This window comes from Pipistrellus hanaki (genome assembly GCF_964339955.1).
Source record: "Pipistrellus hanaki genome assembly, chromosome: 10".
In the NCBI taxonomy this organism is placed as follows: Eukaryota; Metazoa; Chordata; class Mammalia; order Chiroptera; family Vespertilionidae; genus Pipistrellus; species Pipistrellus hanaki.
Window position 1 is genome coordinate 15,529,928 of NC_140512.1, and position 21,890 is coordinate 15,551,817.

At 36.4% G+C, this 21,890-nt stretch overlaps 1 protein-coding gene across 2 annotated transcripts in view; it reads left to right on the plus strand.

The window, feature by feature from the left end:
- The window catches only part of COG5 (component of oligomeric golgi complex 5), a 134,258-nt gene that overhangs the window by 10,525 nt on the left and 101,843 nt on the right, over positions 1-21,890 (plus strand). For both annotated transcript variants that reach the window (XM_084897770.1, XM_084897771.1), the window contains exons 3-6: positions 207-264; positions 2,004-2,058; positions 2,161-2,230; positions 11,708-11,828. In XM_084897770.1, the coding sequence (XP_084753896.1) occupies positions 207-264; positions 2,004-2,058; positions 2,161-2,230; positions 11,708-11,828 (304 nt within the window). The remainder of the gene's footprint in view (positions 1-206; positions 265-2,003; positions 2,059-2,160; positions 2,231-11,707; positions 11,829-21,890) is intronic.

A 21,890-nucleotide genomic window follows, 5' to 3' on the forward strand; every position in this document is an offset into this window, starting at 1 on the left:
AACTCCACCTGCACATCCTATTGGGAAAGTGAGGGGCTAGTGAAAAGGCTGTAAGTGTGTTTGTGCTCCTGCTAATAATGCATCTTAAACACCTATATATTTTTTTATGTTAATGTTTGTGCCCTTTCTATATGGTTACATGGCAATCACAATAAAAAATATCTTATACTTAGAGCATATGCTGATTATTCATTTTTGATTTTCAGGTTGTTGCAAGACATGAAGATTTACTGGCACAAGCAACTGGGATTGAGTCTTTGGAAGGTATATTTCCATTAACTGTTACAGATTATATAGAACTAGACCAGGGATTGGCATCCTTTTTCTGTAAAGGGTCAGTCAATATTTTAGACTTTGCAACTACTGTCTCTGTTGCAACTACTAAAGTGCCATTGCAAAGTGAAAGAAGCCAGAAAATATACAAATGAATGTGTCTGCTGTGCTCTAATAAATCTGTAATAAAGCTTTGCTGAACCCTGAGCTAACTATCTGGGTTCAAATTCTTGTTTTTCCATTTGCTAGATGTGTGACTTTAGACAAGTTACTTAATGTTTCTGTGCCTCAGTTTTATCTATAAAGGAGAAAAGTATTAATATGTACAAACATGGTGTTATTCTGAGGATTAAATGAGTTAGCAAAATGCTTAGAACAGTTCCGGGCACATATATAGTACTTCTATTAACTGTTAATTAAAACAACTCAAATATCAGCAACACCAGAATGGTTTGTAGTGGAAATAAGCTTGAATGACATGGGGTGGTCATCTTGTGAAAGTGTGGGGATGGCCATCTTGTGATGCGAGGGCATGAGGGTCAATTTGCATATTACCGCTTTAGTATATAGGATACTGAAAAGTGTGATATGTATTTGAAAAGGAGTGTTATCCCAACTTGTACTTCATCTGCTTTTTCTATCATGTCTTTTCTAATATATTTTAATATTTACTATATAATTAGTTTGAAGATGTATTTATCAAACCTATTTTATTAAAAGTTACCCCTTGTTTATTTTTTTTTCATTTATTCATTTTAATATTAATTGAGACTTTGCTAGATTCCAGATTCAGCAACCTTGGTACTTGGGTTCTGGCTGGGAAAGAATTCAGAACCAAGACCCAAACTGTATGAGAATATTTAGTTGGTAAATCACGGAGGTAGAGGAAGTAATTCCTAGAAGAAATAGGCTAAGGAAACGAGTTATGTAGGTTAAGAGTTTTTTATTTACTTTTTTAACTTTGAAATTATAAATAAGTAAAGGAAAGGAAGTTCCTTGGAGCTTGTGAGTGAGGAAGCTAATGGTAAAGTGCTGGGGCAGGGAGGGGGCAGGGAGGGGACAGGGAAAGGCATGTGCTTCCTGAAGGGAGAGTGCACTGGTTCCTCTGTCCTGAGGGTTTTAAGGGTGAAGATTTTAGGGGTGCTCCCAGGAGAAGGTCTCAATAGAATATTCAGCAGTTTTCCATGTGTGTCCTTTCAGGGTTCTTGTCTCCACTGGTTGATTGGCCAACACCAAGCAGGGCAGGGGGTCATTATTTTATGCATCTGGTACAAGGCTGGTTTTGTTGCTTATTTGGGCCTGGAACTGAAATACAATTGAGACCTAGATGTTATCTCTGGGGAAGAGAGGTTAGGCGGTCCGGTCCAAAACTCGTGACCAGTGATATGCTAAAGGGAGGAAAAGTCACCCTGGGGTGAGTTCTCACCCTACAGTTGATTGTACCTTGCTAGGCACCTAGAGCCCTCCCTTCTGTATCTGGCCTATTGTCCTTGCTGTGCTCATGTCTGTAATTGCCTACCACAGAACAAGGATTGGAGGGGGAGATAGAGGCTTTTACAATAGTAAAAGCAGGTAAAGGTATTGGTTGCTTAAATTACTGTGGTGGCAGAAAAACTTGAAATTTCCTCTATATATGTTTATATGTATATATATTCCTTTTAATTTAATTTTTTACCCAATTTGAGCCCTTGTAAATTTGTAAAGCAATGTAAACTGTTATGTTTTTCTAGGTGTTCTTCAGATGATGCAGACAAGAATTGGGGCGTTACAAGGAGCTGTTGATAGGTACTGTTACTCATTTTGTAAATAATTGGAATGGAAGGATTACCACCTGTTGATATTTTTGAAGATGATTTTATTATCACTCGTCTCTTTATTTTCCTTTAGGATGAAAGCAAAAATTTTTGAGCCATATAATAAAATAGTATCCCGTACTGCACAACTAGCAAGACTTCAGGTAAGTTTTCACTTTTCATGTGTATATATATATATATATACACACACACACACACATATATATTTTTTGCCGAAACCGGTTTGGCTCAGTGGATAGAGCGTCAGCCTGCGGACTGAAAGGTCCCAGGTTCAATTCCAGTCAAGGGCACATTCCCTGTGTGTGGGGTGGGAGGAGGTGCAGGAGGCGGCTGATCGATGTTTCTCTCTCATGAATGTTTCTAACTCTCTATCCTTCTCCCTTCCTCTCTGTAAAAAAATCAATAAAATATATTTTTAAAAAAACCACAAAAAAAACACACACACACAAAATGAAACATTTCTATGCCTGGCAAGTGTTGCTTAGTGGTTGGGTATCAACTTATGAATCAGGGAGTCAAGGTCTGATTCACATCAGAGCAGATGCTAGGGAACATGCAGGCAGCTGATTGATGTTTCTTTCTATCCCCCTCCCTCTAAAAATTTATAAAGACATTAAAAAAACACACAATACAACAACACCAAAAACAAAAAATCTGGGTTCATAAAGTACAGATGAGCACAGATTAGGAGTTATGAGCTCTGACTGCTACACTTTATCACTAGTTGCATGATGATGAACAAACTTTAGTGCCTTTCTGTCCCCATCTTTATTGAGATATAATTGACATGTAAAATTGTATAAGTTTAAGGTGTATAACTTGATGATCTGACGTGGATATATTGTGAAATGATTTAACAACACAGTTAGTTAAAACATTCTTTAGCTCACATAATTATCATTTTTGTTGTGGTGGTGGTATAGTATATTTTTACAATGAAAGTGTGGAGTGATTTGTGAATTTTCTTCTAGCTCTAAAATGCTATAATTCTGTGAAGCTGTGAGAGTTTCTTTTATGGAGGTTTTTATTTTTTATGGTGATGCAAGCATAAGAGGTTAAGATTGTGATTAAGATAAGCACTTTTTATCTTTATTATTATTAACTATTAGCCCTAATTTTGTGCTCTTACTCTAAAAAATGTTATGCTATAGAGACAAGTTGAATTTGGTGAAATTATTATAAAGGAAGAGAGAAGAGAGTAAAAGGAAAAAGAAATATGCCTAGGTACTTTTTGGTACTTTTATATCCAGTATTTAATTCTTCCTGTATTGACTCATATTCACTCTTACCTTAGGGAGAATGTTTATCTTACAAATTTGTTGCCCTTCAAACAGTTTTGAAGTCTGAGGCCTCTTTGAAAGCTTACTTACCCATTTTTATTCTGTTCACGTTGTCTGGGAAACTTTAATGTTCCTGTTTAATCTTTTTATTCTTTGAGCTTCTATTTCATTTAAATACATGTGGTATTTGAAAGTAAGAAATAGCTACGAAGTTATTTTTGCCTTGAATTTAAAATCTCTATGATTATACCCTCAATTGGAAGAAAGTACATTTAAACTTAATTATTTTTGCTTTTTATTACCATTTCACTCTTTCTTCAAGCAGAAGCTTCTGAGTTCATCTATGTACATGAATACATGAGTTGAATTTAATTATCACCCTAAAAATCATCTCTGTCTTAGCTCTCTCTTAGCTCATTTTAGTAACATTCTTTCAGAAAGAAGTTTTGAGGAGTCTTTTATTCCTTACATAGGATATTTAAATTTTTTATCTTAAATTTATATAAGAAAATGAGTTTTTAACTTCAAATCTTTTTTTTTTCTTTAATCCTCACCTGAGGATAAATATCTTGTAAGTTTTTAAATACTTTTAATCATGTTTTCAAAAATATAGTGGCTTTGAGATAATTTACATACATATTATATACGTTTTTATCATTTTAACTTATTTTTTGAACTGTCTTAATATTTTAAGTTATAAATATACATTAGCTTTTCAATTAAAAGTTTTTTATTTACTTTTTTAACTTTGAAATTATAAATAAGAATGTTTAAGAAAATATTGGAATGAAGGAGGAAATCATCCATAAAACCTTTTTTCTTTTTGATATGTTTTATATATACATGATTTTCATTTTATATTTTTGTAGGAGTCTTTTTAGTTTACAGTTGATATATCAAATAATTTTGTCTGTATTATTAATATGGAATAATGACTCATTATACTGGCTTTATAACTATCCACCAAACAAGTGAATATACTAGGAAGGAATAAAGAGGGAGGGTGACAGCAGCAGCATAAAATGCCACTGGCCCCAAACACTGTAAAACATATAGAGCTACTAGGATAGCAGAACCAAGGAACTCATGCTGGTGAAAGTGATGCTGTGCTAGTTTTTCGGCCTTCTCTTCAAGGAGCGTAGCAACTTTTGTTTCAGTTTTGAGAAGGCCACTGTCCATGTAAGAAATCTAAATACCTTGACACCATTATGCTGTGAGGAAGCCTTCTTATTCCATCCAGATGAGCCTTGTTAACTGAGTGCAGCATAGTGAGTAATCCCAGGTCATACCTCATGGAGCAGTTCAACCCTGCCTAAATACCTGACTTACAGAATTGTGAAAAATAACAGGTCATTTTAAGCCACTAAGTTTTTGGGTTGGTTTCTTATGCAGCAATAGAAACTGATATACCAACCAAACTGATTTTCAAATATAGAGATTGCTATCCACTTGCAAGGATACAGGTTCCTATATGTGGGTGGTTCCCATGAGCTTTTCCTAGGAATCTGTTAATGACTTGAGAACCAGAATGACTAGAGAAACATCAAAGTAAGACTAGTGATGCATATTCGAATTAGGATTAAGTGACTGACAGTATAGGAGAGTATAGTCTGTAATAGCTGTATTTTTTAAAAGTTTATTTTTAAATTACAGTTTACATTCAATATTATTTTGTATTAGTTTCAGGTGTATAGCATAGTAATTAGACAGTCATCTGCTTTACAAAGTGTTCCCCTCTACCTACCTGGCGCCATACATAGTTATTACAGTATTATTGATTATATTCTCTGTGCTGTACTTTATTTTGTAATTAGCAATTTGTACTTCTTAATCCATTCACCTTTTTCACCCATTCCTTCAACCCACTTTCCTCTTGCAACAATCAGTCTATTCTCTGTGAGTCTGTTTCTGTTTTGTTTGTTCATTTGTATTGCTGTTTAGATTCCACATATATAATAAGTGAAATCTTATAGTATTTGTCTTTCTCTGACTTACTTAAATAGCTGTATATTTTGGCAAAGAAATAAAATTTAATTATAGAAAAATGTGTGAAGATCATGAGCAAAACAATTTTTATAGAGAGTGAGAGGAAGAGAGAGAAAAAGAAACATCAATTTGTTTCACTTCTTTATTCATTTTTTGGTTGATTCTTGTATGTGCCCTGACCTGGAATCTAACTCGGAACCTTAGCATATCGGGGGCGATGCTCTAACCCAGCGGTCAACAACCTTTCGGACTTCACAGACCACCAGTGGTCTGTGGACCACCGGTTGGCAACTGCTGTTATAACCAACTGAGCTACCTGGCTAGGGCACAAAAATTCTTTTAAAAACTATCTTCAGCAATTATATTTTTGTAGGGCTGGTTTTATATTAAGATAATGTTTTCTGCGCATTGTGAAGCAAAGCTAAGGAATAATTTTTAAAAAATATTTATTTTTATTGATTTTTTACAGAGAGGAAGAGAGAGGGATAGAGAGTAGTTAGAAACATCATCGATCAGCTGCCTCTTGCACACCCCCTACTGGGGATGTGCCCGCAACCAACATACATGCCCTTGACCGGAATCGAACCCGGGACCTTTCAGTCCGCAGCCCGAGGCTCTATCCACTGAGCCAAACCGGTGTCTGCAGCTAAGGAATAATTTTTTAAAATTATTTTTTAATATATATTTTATTGATTTTGTACAGAGAGGAAGGGAGAGAGATAGAGAGTTAGAAACATCGATGAGAGAGAGTCATCGATCAGCTGCCTCTTGCACACCCCCTACTGGGGATATGCCCGCAACCAAGGTACATGCCCTTGACCGGAATCGAACCCTGGGACCCTTCAGTCCCCAAGCCGACGCTCTATCCATTGAGCCAAACCGGTCCCGGCAGCTAAGGAATAATTTTAAAGTATTATAATTTTGTTATTTCCTATGTCTTGAGAGTCAGGAGTCCCTGTGTGAAGAAATAAGTTAGAAGATTAAATACACACCCTGTGTTCTTGATTTTTAATCAAAATATCAGTATGAACTTATTTTATCTTAAAATGGTATGTACATTATAAATGTGTATATTTTTGTAAAAATGTATATGTATAATGTTAATCTGAGAATTTTTATGTGTTGTGGAATAAAAAAAATGAATATTGATGTAATCTTTTAATTCTAACATTTTCTATGTTTATCTTCTGAAAAGTCCCAGGAATGAAAACCTATATTCCCAGAATGTGGTCTTGACATGCTGTTGATTTCTAAAAGGAACCAGGGCTGCTTTGATAAATCATTCATTTTAGGTCTGGGACATGGACTATATAAAATGATCCTGAAATATTTTTATACCACCAATAACTACTAACTAGAGGTGATGACAAAAGGATTCAGCAGCCACCCTGGCCAGTGTGGCTCAGTTGGTTGGGTGTATTCCCGTGGACTGAAAAGTTGCTGTTTGGATTCCTGGTCAGGGCACATGTCCAGGTTGCAGGCTCAGTCCATGGTCAGGGACATACAGGAGGCAGCCCGTCAATTTTGTGCTCTTACATTGATGTTTCTCCCTCTCCCTCTCCCTCTCCCTCTCCCTCTCCCTCTCCCTCTCCCTCCCTCCTCTCTCTTAAAAAAAAAAGAATTCCAATTCAGAAAAAAAAGAAGAAAGAAAAAAAAGATGATTCAGCAGCCAACTTGACGAGGCTCTAGGGCAGGGGTGGGGAATCTTTTTTTCTGTCAAGGGCTATTTGGATACTTTTAACATCATTCGAGGCCATACAAAATTATCCACTTAAAAATTAGCCTGCTCTATTTGGTCAGACAGTTAACTAACTCACCCCTGTGCCGTGGCAGGGCCAGCCCCGATGATTTCGGGCCGGATGTTTCCCACCTCTGCTCTAGGATGACCAACTCTCCAAGTGTTAGAATTGAAAGTTCTGTGTCCCAGGAAACCTCTTGCCCCCACAGATCTGTACATTTGATCCCCTTCAAGGGCTCAAATTGGCCAAAAGTGGGACAGTGTGAGCATCTATAAGGATAACAGCTACAATGGATTGGCATTCTTTATTATGCTTAAATCTATGAGTTTATAATGATAGCTGAAACAAAACCGATTATCTTTGGTGGATGTAAGAAAGCAGTTTTTTTTTTCTTTTTTCTTTCTTTCTTTCTTTATTTATTTATTTATATATTTTATTGATTTTGATTTTTTTTTTGCCCCCCTCCCTCCCTCCCACACATCCCCTCCCTCCCCAGAGTTTTATGTCCATTGGTTGTACTTATATGCATGTATACAAGTCCTTCGGTTGATCTATTATCTCCCCCAGATCCTCCTCCCCTCCCTGCTGTAATTTGACAAACTGAGAAAGCAGTTTTTAATTTTGAAAACTGATAAACCATGCAAAGAAGTATTTATTCTTATTTTTCTGTATGATCATTACCACTGGCTAAACAAATAGTAGTTGGGGTAAAGTTGTGTTTTTTAGTAGAGAAATTTTGTATTCTATCAAATAAAGACGAAATGATAGAATTGCAGTATTAGCATTTTACAATCATCATTTCATTGGATTTTGACATTGTTTCAGTGGTTGCTAACAGCACTAAAAGAAAGAAAATCATACATATATTATAAGTACTCTACCACCTAATGAATGATCTTACCAAAAATATTAAACCTGAGCCTAATGAAACTGCCTACCTCCAATTACTAATGTATAGGAAGTATAGAAGATATGGAACATGTTACACTACACTATGGGGATGCTAGAAAATTCAGTCTGTGGGAAACTGTATAGGACAAATGATCCAATATATTCAACAGATTGCAAAGAAAAGAAAAGATGGCTAGGGAATGTATATACATTTAAAAAGAAAAATTAACCTATAGCATCTATGTATATACATTTCAGTAATAAAATCATAAATAAAAGTAAGGAAGTGATTACCACAAAAGGTAGTATAGTGGGGTTTTTTTTCGGTTGAAATGAGGAGTAGAGGGGGATGGATGGAGGGTTTTGTGATTGGCAGAGGGTTACTTGGAGGCCTTCTATAGTGGCTGACATGGTTCTTTCAACTGATCTGTGTGGTGGTTCCAAGTTTATTTAGCGGTGATTTCTGTATCTGATTTTCTATGTAGTATTTATATCTATTTATATATTTTAAAGACGTTATTTTTTTAAGACTAATTTTAGGTTCACAGTAAACTTGAGAGGAAAATACAGATAATTCCCATATATCCCTTGGCACCCATCATGCATAGCCTTTTAATCAACATCCCCCCACTAGAGTGGTACCTTTGTTACAATTGATGAATCGCTTAAAACCCATAGTTTACATAAGGGTTCACTCTTGGTGTACATTCTGTATACACCATGTATAATGACATGTATTCATCATTGTAGTTTCATACAGAGTATTTTCAGTGCCCGGAAAACCTCTGTTCTCTTGCTTATTCATTCTCCAACCCCTGATCTTTTTACTGTTTCCATTGTTTTGGCTTTTCTAGAATGTCATATAGTTGGAATCATAGAGAATGTAGCCTTTTCAGATTGGCTTCTTTCACTTAGTAATATGCATTTGAGGTTCCTTTATGTCTTTTCATAGTTTGATAGCTCATTTATTTTTAGTGCTGAATAATATGTTTGTATTCTACTTGATAATAAATTCTAAATAAGAAATGAGGAAGGAAAATAGATTGATTGGAGTGGAAGCAACTGTATTAGGAAATGGTGAAAGGTGATGCATTACAGATTATCTAAGACTTGTTGACTGAGGATTTTATTAAATGCTATTCTGAGAATATTCAACATAATAAGCCAGTGAAGTTTATTAAAAATGGGGCTGGAGTGCTGAAAACTATCTAAGACAATAAATATGGCAGGATGGATTTCAGAAAGCTGGCCAGGAGACCACAGTATTAAGATAAAGGTGATAAAGATTTGGATTAGGGTGATGCTAGTAGGAATAGAAGTAAAGCAACTATTATGTTATGCAGCAGAAAAATCCTCAGTAAGACTTGGTGACAGATTAATATGGTTAAAAGTAAAAGCATTAGAAATAAGCTCACAAATTTAACGTTTGAGGCTATATCCTTTATTGGGTAGGTACTGGGGAATTCTGTCAGGATAATTCTGATTAGACTGAAGTAAGATCTGTATTTCTCATGATGTATTTAGAATCCCAGAGGAGTGATTGCTAGGGATTCCACTTGCCAAATGGTCTATCTAAAAATTCAGTCTGACAAGCAAGAAACTGATAATAGTGGTTATTTTGGGAAAGTTCATATTTGGGACATAGAAATATCAGGGTGACTTTATCTTTTGAATCATATACTTATATTATCTATTCAAAAAGTAAATAGAATATAGTAATTAAAAGATAAAGATGCCCAAATCTTCCACTTTCTAGGGGGGAAATTCTTATTTGTCATTGACTTTATTATTTTAAGCTCTTCAGACTATAGTTATTCATAAGTGCAGTCAGGCAAACATGTTTAATACCTTGTTGCTTTTGACTTATGTATGTTTATAAACACGTATTTGATTTTAGGTTTGTATATGTTGTGTATGTTATATGTGTATGTTATGGGTGCATGAATGTGGCTGTGTGGCTCTGGTATGTGTATATTTCATTCAAAAAAACCAAATGGTTATAGCTGGAGCCTCATGGACCATGTGCTCTCAGTGCTTTTAATTTTTATTGCCACTAGTTAGGATTTTCCTCTTTAACCAGAGACGGCCGGACCTGCATTACCACCATTTGTCCACCAACCAGATCTGAAATATCATGGCTGACATGTACACATAAGGAGCTATTTGACATTGTGACTCAAAAGAACTGTTGGCCCAGAAAGGAACTCACTACAGACTGATTCATTTGCCTCTCAACATAACCATTATTGCTTGTTGCAGTTTAGGTTCTTATAAGGGTATTTCTTGGATCACATGATCCCATACACCTAGAGGAAATAATGAACAACATAAACTGATGAACAAAAACAGACCCAGAGAAAGAGAAGCAGCGATCAGACTCTCAAACCTCAGAGGGAAAATAGGGGAGGGTGGGGGTAAGGGGAAGAGATCAACCAAAGGACTTGTGTGCATGCATATGCGCCTGGCCAGTGGCCATAGACAACAGGGGGGTGGGGGCATATGTAGGGAAGGGGTTGGGATAGGAATGAGGGGATCAGGACAATTAGGTGAGACCATAATCAATAAAATAAATTATTTTTTTTAAAAAAAAGGATTTTCCTCTTTAGATGGCAGATGCCCTTGCTTTTCAGCCAGCTTCAGGGCCATTCAAAGATGGTAATGCAGCAGCAGCATAGACTGTCTCTTTTCTTCATTATCACTGCTAACACTGAAGGTCATTACATATTAGTATATATTATTTCACCAGTCTGTTTTCTCCCCACTCTCCCCCGGGGAATTGTCCTGGGTCCTGCTTCTGTAGTAAAGTGCCCTGAAAGACATCAGTCTTTCCTTCATATCATAGTCTTTCGGATAGGTAAAGAACCAGTGTTGGATCTGATAATGAAAAGGTAATAGGAGGTCATATATGGTATTTTTTTAAAATAACTTTTTCTTAGATAATTATTAGTGATAAAAAAGTAGGAAAATCCAAGTAGGGCATACTTATTCTTCAAGGCCTAGTAAAATTGGGAGAAGTTTTAAGTCTGATTCCCTAGGGACCTAGAAAAGAGAAACCAGGATTGGAAACAAGAAGAGGCCCTAGTATGAGCTGGGCAGTACTAGACAGTGGTTGTCAGCTTTGGCTGCACATTGGCACCATTTAGGATATTTAGAAATATATATGCTTAGTTCCCACTGCTAGAGGTTCTGATTTAATTGGTCAGGGCTATGGTTTTGAACCTACACTTGAATTTAATATGAAGTCAAGAGTGAGGACCACTGGCATAGAGAAGAGTCCCTGGATTTCACTGCACCTCAGTCTCAATTTCTCTCCATTGGGGATAAATTGGAGTTTTTGAAATGATGATTTTTAAAAGTTGTGATTATTTAGGTTACTCAGTGGTGGAAAAACAAAAAAGACAATCTGTAGCATTTGGAAATAATGGACAGATTTACCTATTTTTTTGTTGTTAATCCTCACCTGGGGATATTTTTTAGAGAGAGTAGAGGGAGGAGGAGAGACAGAGAGAAATATCTCTGTGAGAGAGACACATTGATTGGTTGCCTCTTGCATACGCCCCAAATGGGGCTGGAATCGAGTATTCAGCTAAGGTATTATACATACATGCCCTTGACCAGAAACAAACCAGGGACCCTTCAGTCAGAGGGCCAGTGCTCTATCCACTGACCCATATCAGCTAGGGCCAGATTTACATACTTATTGAACATTATGATCCTTGTACAGGTTGCCTGTGATTTGCTTCGGAGAATAATTCGCATCTTGCATCTCAGTAAGAGACTCCAAGGACAACTGCAAGGGGGTAGTAGAGAAATAACAAAAGCTGCCCAGAGTCTCAATGAACTTGGTAAGTCCCTTTGATTACGAAGCTAGTAGAGTTTTAAAGGTTTTTCAGTCACTTGATTTTGTTGTGTGTGTGTGTGTGTGTTTTACCTTATCACCATTAACAAAAATTATTGAGCAAACTTATTTAATAATTGACTGTTTACAACATTGTCACACTTTTCAAAATGGGTGAGTAAAATTTAGTTGATTTCTTAGAAATGCTGTTGATATTTAAAATTACCATATAGTATAAGTGGCCTTTTTAAAATATAGGCCTATGAATTTTAACCTATATAGATTCTTGTAACCTCCAGCACAGTCATGGTACAGAATAGCTCCCTCACCCTCATGATCTCCTTCTATAATAATGCCTACCCACCTTCCCTCCCCCACTCCTAACCCTGGCAACCACCCAATTGGTTCTGCATTACTGTTGTTTTGTCTTTTGGAGAATGTCATATAAATGGAATTAAATGTAACCTTTTGAGACTGATTTCTTGTACTCAGCATAATACCTTTGAAAATTATCTAAGTTTTTTTATTTACCGTAGTTTGTTACTTCGTGTTTGTTGGAATACCATTGTGTGGTTGTACCACTATTTGTTTTTTGATTCACTGATTGAAGGAAATTTGCATTTTCAGTTTTTGGTGATTATGAATAGAACTACTATAAACATTTGTGTACAAGTTTTTATTTCCCTAGGAGAAATATATAGGAGAAATGCTGTTTTTTAGGTGACAAATCTCATGTTGACATTATGCCTAGAGATTATTGAATTCATTTCCTTATTTGTTCCTGAAGTATTTAGACTCTTGACATTCGAGGGTTTAACATTCATGTTTTTTTACTATTAAAAAGCTGCAAGGTCTGTGATGAAGCAGTTGATAATTTTTAGGCAAAACTTTGAATACCTATGAGTGGGCATAGAATTACCAAGCACGTGCATTTTAATGAGGATTTGTGTGTTTTTGTTTTTTTTTCAAATAGGCACACAGTAATTTTAATGAAGTGGATGTGTTTAGTAGTATTTGTAACTTTGTAGGTTCAAAAGGTCTTTATATTCATCTCAAATATCAAGATTCTATTTAGTCGTGGTGGTGTGCTGTGAAAGTAGTTACAGCAAAATAATATCTGAAAGATGTGTATTACATGTTTTTTTGAAATTTTCTGTTTGATATTTCAACTATCTAATAAAGATTATTCCATATTTTAACTAAGAAATGTAATATCCTTCACAAATCATGCTTCAACACATTTCAATTTATAATACTTAAATACATTGCTTAGGCACATCATTAGGAATATATCCAACTTGTGATTTGTAATTGCTTGGAAGATATTGTATAAAAAGTTAAGTTTTAGCAGTGAGTAATGATTGTATTTTTCAGACTGTGCTAAATTTAGGAGTATAAAAATCCTAGTATCAGAAGTTATTTTTTGCTTTAACTTTTTTTTTTATAATATATTTTTTATTGATTTTTTAAAGAGAGGGATAGAGAGTTAGAAACATCGATGAAAGAGAGACATCGATCAGCTGCCTCTTGCACACCCCCTACTGGGGATGTGCCCACAACCAAGGTACATGCCCTTGACCGGAATCGAACCTGGGACCTTTCAGTCTGCAGGCCAACGCTCTATCCACTGAGCCAAAGCGGTTTCAGTTTTTGCTTTAACTTGCAAAAAATCAGGCACAAATATCAATTATAATGCTTTGAGTTTGTGCAGTGCAGAGTATAAACCCACTATCCTTCCAATGAGGTGTTGGCTTTACCCATAGTTTTATAAATATTACTAGAGGCCCAATGCATGAATTTCATACAAGGGGCTTGGCCCTCGCAGCTGCTGGGGCTTGCCTTGGCCCTCATAGTCCCAGCTTCTTCCGGAAGGTCGATTGGTTGTCCGGTCTTATTAACATATTACGCTTTTATTACTATAAATGATGATGAGAGGTTTTTGAGAAAGTATAGTTTGTGAGAAAGTATAGTTTTTAATGGGAAAATAGAATTAGACATTCATTTTTTTAATGACATTTTCTCAAAGCTGTGTCTTTGTATAACTTTTGGGTTATCTCTAATTCTACATTTGGAAAACACAGAGATGTTACTATTACTAATATTTGGATTTTAATTTCTAATAAATATTATGTTGTATTTTAAGACTCGATGAAACATATCTAATGGGACATCTGCTGTAATCAGGGGATGAAAATGAGCAGAACTGTACTTTAGAAGTGGAAAATGCAAATTGAGAGATTGAGATGGAGAGACCAGGTCAAAGGCTAATATAATGGTCTAGGTCAGTGGTCTGCAAACTCATTAGTCAACAGAGCCAAATATCAACAGTACGACGATTGAAATTTTTTTTGAGAGCCAAATTTTTTAAACTTAAACTACTTCTAACGCTACTTCTTCAAAATAGGCTCGCTCAGACCGTGGTATTTTGTGAAAGAGCCACACTCAGGGAGCCAAAGAGCCACATGTGGCTCGCGAGCCGCAGTTTGCCGATCACGGGTCTAGGTATTAGGGGCTTAAACTATGATAATAGAAATAAAGTGTAAGTATATGTATTTTAGAAGCCCTCAAACCTAGAAAGACTCGCTGGGCTTTGGTTTAAATTAAAACTTTTTTAGCCTGACAGCATTATAACCTATTTTCCAGCATGATGTCTCCCTCCCTGCTTCCATATTTTTAGTCTGTGCACCAGCCAAATTGGATTGTTCCTGGTCTGGAGACTTCGTTTTCTTGCTTCTGTGTAATTGCTCATGCTTGTGTCTCTGCCTGATATGCTGCTGTTGCCTAGGTGGTATCAGCCATCTCATTCCTCAGTTAAAGTTCATTTCAGTGGCCGTTTCCTTTCTGCAGCTTTTCCAGGGTACATGTGCTCCTTTTCCTTTCAGCCCCATTGCTCTTCATTTGTATTCTTAATGGGAGCTGTACTTTGCCTTGTGATATCGATGTTGACATATTTATCTTATTGCCACCACCGCTTTTGTAAGTGCATGCAACCCTACCCTTTATGTAATGCTCAAATTTGGGCAAGTGAGGGCTAAGTGCTATTATAAGGGGCCATTTAAAAGTGCTTTTATGATTTTTTTTAAGTGCTTACAAGATAACAGACTTGTTTATGATAGTAACTAGGATTTTATGGTTATTGCTCCTTGACAATTTTGTCTGGATGTTTTTTGTATCTGCCTACTAGATCCTGTGACATATGTTATTCATTAAGTTTTTAGAAACATTTATGTGTTATAGAACTAGTAGGCATATTTGTTAATATAAATGGTATGATAGAGTACCATATTTAAAAGTAAAAGCTTCTTGTATCTTATTTTTTGTATTTACAACTATGATAAAATATTTATATGGTGTCTTTTACCATGTAGTTGAAAGCACAGTTCTTTTAGTTCTTATTGTATCTATTCTAACTGTATCTTTGAATCATCAGTAGGAAGATGTTTTAATGAGGATCAGAAATATCAGGCAAAGTAGATTATTGAAAATTGGTTGATGAAAATTCAGGCTTTTAACTTGTCATTTTAGCACTTGCTAACAGCTTCCTTTGTGCAAGAGTGGGGTGTCAATCTGCAAATTGACACCCCTCAGTTCAGGTGGCTATTCAAGTTTATGGTTAGCACTTAACCATTTCTCTGGCAATTATTTCTTTTCGGGAATTTTATTGAGACAGAATATTTTGTCCATAAGCATCACAACTGGAACAACCGCTGGTCCAGTCACCATGAGGTGACATTGGCCATCTCTTGATTCTACCCCTTGGCCCATGGGCGGCGGTGGGACAAGACTGGGGACTGGCGAGTGGGCTGAACGCTGACCTTTTGGTCTCTGCCCCCCGCCTGCAGACTCTGATGGATCATTGATGGTGAATAGGGGAATTGGGTGGGTGGTAGGAGGACCGGCTGGCTGTCAGGCTGTTGGGATCACCAGTTCATCCCTGGCTGCTCCAGGGCTCAAGCCTGTGGGAAAGCAAGCGCCTGTGACTTCATCTCCATTCGCTTGTGCCAGGCTGGCTGCTAATGGAATGCGCTGCCCGCTTGGGGCTACTCACGCTGGGTTGGATAGGTCACGGTGCGCCCCACAGCTTCCATCTTTGCCCCAGCACCTTGAACCCTAGCGGCGGCAGCAGCAGCAGCAATGGCCCCAGGTGGGCAACGCATTCCATCAGCAGCCGGCTGGCACATGCTTTCCCGCAGGCCTGAGCTCCCGAGCAGCCGGGGATGAGCTGGTGATCCCAACGCCTGACATCCTGGCGGCAGAGGCAGCATTTGACCTGGGGACTGGCAAACAGGCAGAAGATGGCCCTGATTGCAGGAAGCTAGGCCTGGGGACCCCACCCACATGATTTTCATGCGCTGGGCCTCTAGTGTATGTATGCGTATGTATATACATATATATACATACATATACATATACACACAAACACACACATACTGTGTGTGTGTGTATCTAGTGTCTTTCATCTATCCCTCCCTCCCTTCTTCTCTCTTTCTCTCTCTCTCTCTAGAGCCTGATGCATGAAATTCTCTCAAGGGTAGGCCTTCCTTCCCCAGGCTGCTCACAGCCCCCGCTTCGTCGGGAAGGATGTTCAATCTAATTAGCATATTATGCTTTTATTATTATAGATATTGATAAAACCATACAGGTTTTAAGTATACAATTCATTTGTTAACATTAACATTTAAAAATTTTATGTTGAATTTAAAAATTTTTCATTTGACATCTATACTACTAGTATACTAATAGTATCGTATGGCCATAACTGTCTGAATAGAAAGCAGATCCCCATTTTTTCTTGCTCCTTTTTATTTTCAATTTAAAAAATTGGTGATGTGCTTTGGTAGTCTGCCTTATTTAATGCTTCTCAGAAATATATGGTGTGTCTCTTTCATGGAATCAGAATGAGGTAAATTACTTCAATGCCAGAGAGCCTAAGTTCTTTTCCTTTATCTTACTTGATGCTTCAGGGTTTGGTAGTGGTATGCAGCTTATATAAGTGGCAGTGACAGGAATGACAGCACTTTTTACCACTTGCTAAAGGAAGTACAAAGCTGTCATCCCCTGATACATCTTATAGAGGTCTGTAAAAACAATTGTGCATATAGAAGGGTAGATATATAGGATTAATCCATTTTATCATGAGGAGAAATATTATCAAGGGGAGAAATATTGCCCTAGTTTGCATAGCTATTTTTCTTCCGCAAATATGGATATTTTTTCAAAGGTGATAGTTTTTGTATTAGTGATGAGTCTATTTCTTCATTTGTTTTTCCTTCTCAGTGCCACTGTCTTCCAAATGTTTGTAAGTTATAATATTCTAATAGTCTACTTCTATGGTACAATAGATGTTACTATATGTAGGGTGTCCCAAAATGTATACATACAATTTGAATAATTATAAAGGTAGTGTTTATTAAAATACATTTCATTTTCAAAATTAAGCTATCAGCAGTTAAATTTTTCAGTCTGTCAATTGTGATTTCTTTTTAAAAAAATATTTTCATGTTTTGAATGTTTCCCCCCATTAAAAATATTTATGTATTTTTAATTGAATTTATTGGGGTGACATTGGTTAATAAATCATACAGGTTTTAAGTGTACAGCTCTATAACACACATCATCTATTTACTGCATCATATGCTCACCACTAAGTCAAGTCTCTGGTCTTTGTATTTAGGATTTGGCTTTTATTTTGTTTGTTAGTTTATTCATTAGATTCCACATACAAGGAAAATCATATGGTACTCTTCTTTCTCTGACTGGCTTATTTCACTTAGAAAAATATTCTTCAGGTCTTTCTATGCTGTTGCAAAAGGTAAAATTTCCTTCTTTTTTATGACCATGTAGTATTCCATTGTGTCAGTGTACCATAGCTTTTTTATCCTCTCATCTGCTGATGGTCACATTGGTTGATTCCAAGTCTTAGCTATCTATATATAAAAGCCAAGCAACTGGAATGACTGGTCACTATGGTGTGCCTTGTGACCCGCCCAGTGAAGGGGGGCCGGCCAGCCAACCTCCTGCAGCCCCTTCCTCTGGGTTGCCCCATCCCTGATCAGTCCCCCACAATCTCCTGCGGCCCTTCCCTCCCTGCCACTGGCCTGGCCCTGATCAGTCCCGTTTGGGGCTGGGGCTGGTGTTCAACCTTATGTGTCCCCTCCCCCCACCTGGCCCCCATTGGCCCTGATTGGGGCTGGCCTGCTGGACCCCACCCATGCATGAATTTGTCAGTGGGCCTCTAATTGTAATTAATGTTGCAGTGGACATAGGGGTGTATGTATTCTTTCGAATTAGTGTTTTGTGTTTCTTTGGATATATTCCCAGAAGGGGAATTGCTGGGACATAAGGCAGTTCCATTTTTAAATTTTTAAGGAAACTCCATACTGTTTCTATAGTGGCTGTACCAATCTGCATTCCCACCAACAGGATTCCTTTTCTCTATATCTTTGCCAACACTTGTGTTGTTGTTGTTGATTTATTGATGATAGCTACTCTAACAGGTGTGGAGAGCGGCCACAGGGTTTGGACAGGTTCAAGCCTTGGACTAATGAGAGGGCACAGTCCTCTCATGGTAAAATGCAAGTCCCAGCTTGGAGGACAGAGCCTCCCAGCACAATTATATGTAAAGAAAATAGGCTTTAATAATTTCCTTTAGTTTTTATTTATCATCTTATTTAGTGGAAAGGTTGAAAAGAAATAGATTATTTTACACTTTTCCCTTTGCTTCTTCCCTCCATTTAGAAAAGTAATGTACTGCTGAAACCGGTTTGGCTCAGTGGATAGAGCGTCAGCCTGCGGACTGAGAGGTCCCGGGTTCGATTTCGGTCAAGGGCATGTACCTGGGTTGCGGGCACATCCCCAGTAGGAGGTGTGCGAGAGGCAGCTGATCGATGATTCTCTCTCTCCAATGTTTCTAATTCTCTATCCCTTTCTCTTCCTCTCTGTAAAAAAATCAATAAAATATATATTAAAAAAAAGAAAAAAGCAAAGTAATGTGCTTCACAGTTTGTCAGGTCACCTTTCTTACCTTTAATAGCTTGAAGCTATTTATTTTAACAGAAAAAGGTTTAGGTATTTGATACCTTATCAATATTGTATTTTAGAACTATTGCTGTATGTTTTTTAATATTCTAAAAATATATTTTTAAAGCCATTAAGGAATGAAGGAGCTATGTGTATAATGAGTTAGATGAATATAATAAATTATTTTAAAAAAGCAAAGGATATTTACATTTTGTACTTTATATACCTTGAGATTTTTTCATTATATTTATAATTTTTTTATAATTAAAAGATTACTGAAGAAGAAAATATATTTAATGGAAAAACTGAATAAACTAATATCTAAAATGATAATACTTTTAAACATAAGTTTGAAATTTTTATTTTGAATAGTTTCTAATAACTAGAACATTCTTGAATATTATTGATTTTATGTAGTTGAATTTGCTGCTTTGCCAGAAATGCTTTTTTGTTTTTGCCCTTTTTATCTATGTACTTTATACAAAATATAATTTAAAATTTCTTAGTTCATTGAGGCTAATCTTGTTTTTTATGGTTCTTTTTATCGCCATCTAAAACTCTCTATCCCAGTTGTCTTTCTAGTCAGTTGGCATTCCCTATTGATTCTGCCTTCATGTTGCCTGTCACATCTCTGTGCTCCTGTGCAGAGATACTCCCAGGCCTTCAGTACGTATCCCGGTGATGGCAGCAGTTTCCCATCTTCTGTGTTTTACCCAGCAACAAACAGTTTTGTTTCTCAGCTTCCCATTACTGTTTTACCCGATCAGCTTTTCTACATATTACTGTTTATTATTATTTACATAGCTCATTTCTAATTGTCTTAGTCCCCTTCCATTTCTTTGCTGGCATTAAAGGCCTTCTGCCTTTTGCCCCAATTTAACTTACCAGCTGAACTTCTCACTACTGTATTACTCTAAAGAAAACAATTGACCATTTCCAGAATATGTTTCAGTAGCTCCCTTCAACAATGCTTTTGTTTAGTGTGTGTGTGTGTGTGTGTGTGTGTGTGTGTGTGTGTTTAATATGAGAATAGCTTATTGCCGTAGCTGGCTTGGATCAGTGGACAGAGGTAGGCCTGCTGACTGAAGGGTCCCAGGTTGGATTCCAGCCAAGGACACATGCCCAGGTTGTGGGCTTAATTCTCAGTAGGGGGAGTGCAGCCTATCAATGGTTCTCTCTCACAATTGATGTTTCTGTCTCTCTCTCTCTCCCTTCTTCCCTCCCCCCCAAAAAAAATCAATAAAAAATATATTTAACAAAAAGAATAGGGAGAGAGAGAGAAAAACATCAATATAAGTGTGACATCAATTGGCTGCCTATTACACATCCCCACCAGGGATTGAGCCTGAAACTAGGCATGTGCCCTAACTGGGAATCGAACCAGCAACTTTTCAGTGCACAGGATGATGCCCAACAAACTGAGCCACATCGGCCAGGACTGTTTATATATTATCTTAAAATCCAACATAATTTATTTTTCTTAAGTCTATTAACTTTATTCTTTTTGTAGCATTTATCACATTCCACCTTTTTAAGATACTGCTATATTTTTTATTACCATGATTCTAGATTTTAAGCTCTGAGTGTAATGACTCTATTCCATATGAATATGAGTATTTGCTGTAATGCCTTCTACATTGTAAGAATTAAAGTGTTAATTGCATTACAAAGCTTACTTAAATGTGCAGTCATAAAATGTAAAAAAACCCAAAAGTTTTATTTACTTTAGAAAATAGTCTTGAAATTATAATGCTGACTAAAGAGCTAATAAAGACCTATTTTCTTTCACTTTTTAAAAAATATATTTTTTTGACTTTACACAGAGAGGAATTGAGAGGGATAGAGAGTTAGAAACGTCGATGAGAGAGAATCATCGACTAGCTGCCTCTTACATATCCCCCACTGGGGATGTGCCCGCAACCAAGGTATGTGCCCTTGACCGGAATCGAACCCGGGACCTTTCAGTCCGCAGCCCGACACTCTGTCCACTGAGCCAAACCAGTTTCAGCTAAGTTTTCACTTTTAAGTCTAATCTCAGTTAAATGAGGATTTTGATTTTTAATGTCCAAAGAACTGAGATTTTGTTATAATTTTATTTGGAGTATTAAAAAATAGATCACATACCTAAAAATTGACTTATGATGAGTGAGAAGTACAGAACTATTATGAATGCCATTAAACAAAAAGCGTAATTGTAAATAATTCAATTTTCATAATAGGTTGATCATCTGTTGGGGCTAGTTGGTGGAATAATAACCCCCTTAAAGTAACAAATCAAACAAAGGAGAAAATAACAGATTCATATCTTGTTGAGCTCATCTTCAGTTAGTTTTTACAATAATACTTCTTATCTTTATAGTTTTAAAGAACAAACCCAGTTAACTATTTGAAATCGATAACTTTGCTTGTGGTTTGTGACATATGGATAGAAAACGTAACTTTAAGAAGGATTCACACATTGAATCTACTGTTACTTCTGTTTCTTTTACATTAAAAAATTTCATTCTAACATGAAAAATTACCATTAATGCTTTTTTGGTTAAAGTTATTTGAAATTGAAAAATTTATACTTCGTGGTGAAAGTTGTCATAAGGTAAAAAAATTTTCACCTTTTCATAGAACAAACATTTAACAAAAACATTGTTCTATCTCTCCTGTCATTTAAGCTGAGGTAATTGCAAACATATGTGTCTTTTTTTAAAAGCTAAACTTAATAAATATAATTCTGATTGATGTATTATTTAACATTAAAAAGCTATTAGAAATTGTCTGGTATGTATGCTTTTTTTTTATTGTAAGTCAGTGGGTATGCTTTTGTTTACCTGAAAGATCATTACAGGTGGGCAAAGATGCTTGTTAATTGTCTGTTTCAATGTCAAGTGTAGAAATAATAACAGTTAGAGGGCGACATTATAATATTTGCCATTTATTTATTATTCTGATAGGTTACTTATTACAAAGAACAAGAGGGCTTGAAAGCAGTTTATGCAAATATATTATAGAAGTGTTTTTTAACTGAGTCCTTTGGCTTGTATATAGACTTGAGGGT